At 50.4% G+C, this 6538-nt stretch overlaps 1 protein-coding gene across 1 annotated transcript; it reads right to left on the reverse strand.

Moving 5' to 3' along the window:
• Window positions 1-788: 788 nt before the first annotated feature.
• Window positions 789-6379, reverse strand: SSNA1 (SS nuclear autoantigen 1). Its single transcript, XM_018567269.1, has 3 exons — window positions 6291-6379; window positions 4389-4588; window positions 789-1025 (listed from the first exon to the last, which is right to left on the reverse strand). The coding sequence occupies exons 1-3, from the start codon at window positions 6340-6342 to the stop codon at window positions 930-932; spliced, it is 348 nt and encodes a 115-aa protein (XP_018422771.1). The 5' UTR covers window positions 6343-6379; the 3' UTR covers window positions 789-929.
• Between the last annotated feature and the right edge of the window lie 159 nt (window positions 6380-6538).

Raw genomic sequence — 6538 nt, forward strand, 5'->3', positions numbered from 1 at the left:
GGGCAGATGTACAGCCGGGTGCCAGCTGAAGAAACCAATACCAAGATCACAGCTGCAGCTTTAGGACCAGGATTGCACAGTATATACAAGTACAACAGTCCTGAAGTGGTTAAAAAAAGTATTTAGTTGTTGCCAGCCTTTCACTAGATGTTTCCTCTGCAAATCCAGTTTAGCATTATTTTAATGGGTCAACGACAAGTAGCGAGAGGAAATTGTCTCTCTTATTGATCAGGTGACCACATGGGAAGAATTCCCCAACCACCCTCTCTCTCTCTTTGATCAGGTGACCACATGGGAAGATTTCCCCAACCACCCTCTCTCTCATTGATCAGGTGACCACATGGGAAGATTTCCCCAACCACCCTTTTGTTTTGTGTAATTAGCTTATGTAAAGTGTGTTTTAGTTTATAAACCAAAACTATATTAAAACTTAACTCCAGACAAAGGCTTCCACTTAAAAACATATTTCATAGCCACAGAGGATAGAAACTCACTTTGTGTGTACCAAATGCCTTCACATGATCACTGGTCTGTTCATTGTCTGTGCAGAGAGCAGAGCTGTTGGTGGGGCATAGCTGGTAAACCCACTACAGGCTACCTGCAGAAAACTAGAGGAAGGGGTGGATACAAGACCAGTCACCCTGTACAAGGGGAAGAGCATTATACCAGAAAACTCTGCACAGAAGAAAAGTGCAGGAGTGGTTTCATTTTGGATTACTGCACAGGCCTGGAAGAAACACACAAAGCACACCAAAACTCAACAAAGAACAAGTTATGCTTGTATTTAGACAATATTTATTAAGCTCTGATTACAGTTTTAAATATAAAAAATCACCCTTTAAAAATTACAATACCATTAACCCCTGCCAAAAAAATAAAGGAGTTTTAATCTGAGACCCAAAAAGCAATATAAAATCCAGCACTGGTGGTTATGTGCTTGAGCTTCCTTGCACTTCCGTTGCCTTGCCCAAATTACCAGCCTCTCTCTTCAGCACATTCAGTAAAGTCTGTGAGCTCTCCAGGATCTGAAACATTAAAAAAGGTCAGAGAATTTCTTGTGAGAATTTTCCCTCTACTAGATGAAATCAAATAAACAACTTAAGATACGTGCACACCTAGTGAATAGTACACTTTTGCGGTGATTAATGGAAACTGACTGACAATCTTCCCATTAAAGGAGAACTATGAGGTGAGTGATTTTCACTCAATTTCATAGTTCGAGCCGACCTGTGACAATGAGACTATCACACGTCAGCTCAATAGATCGGACACATGCGAACACATACTGTCGCTCGCTCACTTCTCGATCATGTCCCTGCAGAGAGCCGTGACTCACTCACGGCTTCCTGCAGGGATCCCCCCCCCTCCAGCGGTGACTGGTGGAACGGACGGGGGAGGGCACAGCTGGCTCTGCCTCTAGATAGGCAGAGTCAGCTGTCAATCATGCAGCTGGGTGGATCTCGACAGTAATGTCGGGATATGTCCCGGCTGCGGCGTCTCAGTATACCGTGAGCTGTAGCTCGCGGTATACTGAGCTTTGGGTGACGGGAGGACGCTAGTATATGTCCTCCCGTGACCCTTAGGATAACTATGGGGAAAAGCACTGACCCCATAGTTCTCCTTTAATACTGTTCGCAAGAGAACATTGTTACAGTAACAATTTCTAGCAGAGTGAAGAAAGTTATCAGGTATCGGTGTTACCACTGCTTTCCTCACTTCCTCTGGAGGTGATGTTCCCAGCCTCTGCAGTAAATGAGCCGCGTGCACGCGCAGCGATATAGCCACCCTTGGCAGAGTACAAGTGCAGAAATGTCTCCATCCAAATGTCTCTGGTAAATGGGCAGGGTGCATGCATCGTGAGGTCTCCCCCCATTATGCAGTGAAGGGGCATGTGCAGTTATAAATACACATTTTTGAGGGGAATAGATCAAAACTGGAGCAAGCAGTATCTGGAGCAGCTGTAAATGGAAACCAATCTGCTTCTAGGTGTCATTTTCAATGCTTAACTGAACAAACTACAAAGAAGAAGCTGATTGGTTACATCCTCCTTTTAGGTTTAATTAGAACAGTGATACCTCTGCCCTTTGAGGTGAAAGTGCAGAATGCATGCATAGTGATGTCTATACCCTTTGCAATGACTGGGCAGGGTACATGCACAGTTATATCTGCCCTTTGTGGTGAATAGAAAGGGTGCATGCATAGTGAGGTCTCCGTGCTTTGCATTAAACACATGGGTAATATAGCTATGCATTCAATACGCATAGTAATATATCCGCCTTATGCAGTGAACAGGCAGGGTGCAGTGATGTTGCCACCCTTAGCCCTGAAGAGGCTGTACTTTCACACTGATATTGCCAGCATTTGCCATGATCAGGCAGTGTGCATTCACAGTACTGTCAATTCAATCAATGAAGTGACGGGTCTCTAAAAACTTGCAGCTAGAGGTGCACCGAAATTACATTTTGAAACTGAAAATAAAATTTTTTACAAAGTCAGGCCGAAACTGACTTTTTTTTCTAACCTTTTTAAAAAAAAAAAAATTATTTTATTTTTACATTTGTTTATTTTAACTTTACTGTTGGGACTTCGGGTAAATATCAGGCGTCTTAACAGATCCATGATATATCCCTTTTAAAATAGAGAGATTGTGTGTCCCCTTAATCCCTGTTTCTGCATCCTCCGTTATAAATGAACAGGCAGCCTCCATAATGAGCGTTTGTTCATTCATAAACTGTGGATATAGTATGAGTTACTATGCACACAATCATGAATGAACAGGAAGTGATGTATTATCACTTCCTATTCATTTATAACTGGTACATAGTAACTCATACTATATCCAGTTATTTACAGTCAGCAGTCAATGACTGTTTGTATACCACTCTCCATCCAGGATCTGCTCTCACAGGAGGCTGAGCCGGCGGACGGGGCATAGAGCTCGTCTAGTTTGACAGCTGACTCCTCCCCCTCGGGCTCCTGTGACAGCTCACAGCTGTCTCAGCCCATACACTGCTCTCCATCCAGATTTGTCACAGGACTCTGTGAGGGGCGGTGTGGGAGGAGAGCTCAGCCTCCTGCGACATTGTGGCTCACATAGCTCTCCTCTCTGCCCCACTCGGCCTCTTCTGACAGTTGCCCGCTGCGCTGTGTCAGAGCGGACACAGAGCAGCGCACAGCAGGGAGGAGAGAAACTAGAGATGCACCCCAATGTCGGGTGAAAGATGGCACTTTCGGCATTTTGCCCAAAGTGCCATTTTTGAACGATATGCTTCGGTGGCCGTAATATCGGTGCATCCCTGGTTGCAGCATAAAGACATTCAACCAACTTAGGCTAGCCATACACTATTCAATTTCTCTTGGTCAGCCCCACAGTCCATCAATTCTCCCATTCGTGTGAAACAGCATGGATGGAGGAATCTGCCCTGCCAACTACTAGCGACAGCTCAGAGCTGCAACACCTGTGGCTGTCTGAATACTCGAACAGTGACTGCTTCCACCCAGTTTAATAGATGTTTGTGTAGCCCTGTGACAACAGGGCCCTCCATGGCTGGACCTTCAGTTGATTCGCATACGTCAGCCAAAATCTGAGCCATGTACGACCAGCTTTACTGAGAGCCACCAATCAGATTCAGACTTGTCTCAACTGTTACATCCAGGGCAGCATTGCATCTGTTCAATGACTAAGGATCAGTAAATCTAATCCTTAAAGTAACATTAAACCCTCAGATTTTTTAACATAAACCAATACTGTAATGTGCGCCTTACTGTAATCCATGGTTGTTTCCCTTCTCTTTGCTGCTCTTCCTTTTAAATCCTCATGTCTTCTCATGCTTGGGGAGAACTTCCCTTTGCAGCTGAGTGCCTCTTCCTGTAGTGCTGGCTCAGGTTGTGAACCTACACACAGACACCCATGTATCCATTCCAGAGACAAGGCAGTCTGCTGAAAAACAGAAGTTCTGCCCAGCATGAGAACAGATACAGATTTAAAAGGAAGAGCAGCAAAGAGAAGGGAAACAACCATGGATTACAGTAAGGCACACATTACAGTATTGTTTTATGTTAAAAAATCTGGAGGGTTTAATGTCACTTTAAGCTGGCCATACACCGCTGTCGGCACCCCTGGATCAGCTGATCGAAGGAGCTGGCCAGAAAATCTTCAAATGAACAAAGCTTGCAGCCTATAAGCTCTACTCATTTGGGTATTTCGACAGCGGCCGTCAGAATATAATGCAAACAGCGGGAGATTCCTCGATTAATGCTCTTAAGCGTTGATGGAAGAATCGTTTATATTTTCTTCATTCAGCCCACAGGTTGAACGAAGAAAATATTATAGTGTATGGCCAGCTTTAGTTATATGGAGTTGCAAAATAGTCACTCATCTACTCTACCTTCATATACGCAGCCTGTGTCTCAGCAATAGTTTTGTCAAACTCATTCCTGGAGGCCATTTTCCTTGCCAGGCTCTCGTTCACTCGGGACAGTTTCTCTGTCAGGATACGGATGTCATTTTGAAGCTTATTCTTCTCCTCCTCCTCCTGCTGGACCTGACGGTTCAGCTCATCTCTTTTGCTGCACAGATCTTCTATACCTGAATCAGACAGTAGAAGCTGTAAGAATTGTGCAAATTACCTCGTATAAACAGTAAAACATGGAAGACACTTGCTGAGTATTTTAGGCAACCATTGTGTCCCTGTACCAATAGGACAACATCAATGACAATCAGCTGCAACAGGGCTATCCAGCAGATCCCACACAGCCCTTCATTAACTCCGACACAGCGCTCTGGGCACCCTGCACCTCAGCCCTCCGGGCACCCTGCTCCTCGCCCCGAGGCAGCCCTCCGGGCACCCTGCTCCTCGTTCCGACGCAGCCCTCCGGGCACCCTGCTCCTCGTTCCGACGCAGCCCTCCGGGCACCCTGCTCCTCGTTCCGACGCAGCCCTCCGGGCACCCTGCTCCTCGTTCCGACGCAGCCCTCCGGGCACCCTGCTCCTCGTTCCGACGCAGCCCTCCGGGCACCCTGCTCCTCGTTCCGACGCAGCCCTCCGGGCACCCTGCTCCTCGTTCCGACGCAGCCCTCCGGGCACCCTGCTCCTCGTTCCGACGCAGCCCTCCGGGCACCCTGCTCCTCGTTCCGACGCAGCCCTCCGGGCACCCTGCTCCTCGTTCCGACGCAGCCCTCCGGGCACCCTGCTCCTCGTTCCGACGCAGCCCTCCGGGCACCCTGCTCCTCGTTCCGACGCAGCCCTCCGGGCACCCTGCTCCTCGTTCCGACGCAGCCCTCCGGGCACCCTGCTCCTCGTTCCGACGCAGCCCTCCGGGCACCCTGCTCCTCGTTCCGACGCAGCCCTCCGGGCACCCTGCTCCTCGTTCCGACGCAGCCCTCCGGGCACCCTGCTCCTCGTTCCGACGCAGCCCTCCGGGCACCCTGCTCCTCGTTCCGACGCAGCCCTCCGGGCACCCTGCTCCTCGTTCCGACGCAGCCCTCCGGGCACCCTGCTCCTCGTTCCGACGCAGCCCTCCGGGCACCCTGCTCCTCGTTCCGACGCAGCCCTCCGGGCACCCTGCTCCTCGTTCCGACGCAGCCCTCCGGGCACCCTGCTCCTCGTTCCGACGCAGCCCTCCGGGCACCCTGCTCCTCGTTCCGACGCAGCCCTCCGGGCACCCTGCTCCTCGTTCCGACGCAGCCCTCCGGGCACCCTGCTCCTCGTTCCGACGCAGCCCTCCGGGCACCCTGCTCCTCGTTCCGACGCAGCCCTCCGGGCACCCTGCTCCTCGCCCCGACGCAGCCCTCTCCGGGCACCCTGCTCCTCGCCCCGACGCAGCTCTCCGGGCACCCTTCTCCTCGTTCCGAAGCAGCCCTCCGGGCATCCTGCTCCTCGTTCCGACGCAGCCCTCTGGGTTCCACACTTCTCTACAGCGCTCATTAAAAAAAAAAAAAAGTCTCCTTCCTCCATTCACCTGCCAAAGATGTGTTCTACATATGGCTTTGCTTTTGTACTCACATTTCTATCAATATAGCTACAGCACGTTACAATAGAAAGGTCAGAGGGAAAAAGGTGGGAGATCATGGAATGATGGGGAGGCAGAGGGGTGGGGGGGATCATGGAACGATAGGGAGGTCAGAGGGAGAAGGGTGGGGGATCCATGGGATGATGGGAAGGTCAGAGGAAGGCAGGTGGGGGATCATGTGATAGAGAGGTCAGGGGGAGACAGGTTGGGGATCGTCATAGGTCAGAGACGGGGAGGGGATCCCAGGAAAGGTCAGAGGTCACGGCCAGGTTCACTCACATTTCACCAGCTCGTTGTTATAGGTCTGCAGTGCAGCCCCCTGCTGGCTCATCTTTCCCGGGCTCCGCAGCGGCCACCGAACCGCTGTCGTTTCTCCTAGGGCACTCCCTTATATAGACGTCACCCTTTATCTCCCGTTCAGCGGCCTATAAAAACCCGGTGTGAAGGCTACACGTGATCCGGAAAGATGTCTTCGGCGCGCAGCAGGACGGCGTTTCTGGCTGCCATGGCGACAGGTAGCCCGGCGC

Source organism: Nanorana parkeri, unplaced genomic scaffold (assembly GCF_000935625.1).
Source record: "Nanorana parkeri isolate BGI_ZX_2015 unplaced genomic scaffold, ASM93562v1 scaffold1026, whole genome shotgun sequence".
In the NCBI taxonomy this organism is placed as follows: domain Eukaryota; kingdom Metazoa; phylum Chordata; class Amphibia; order Anura; family Dicroglossidae; genus Nanorana; species Nanorana parkeri.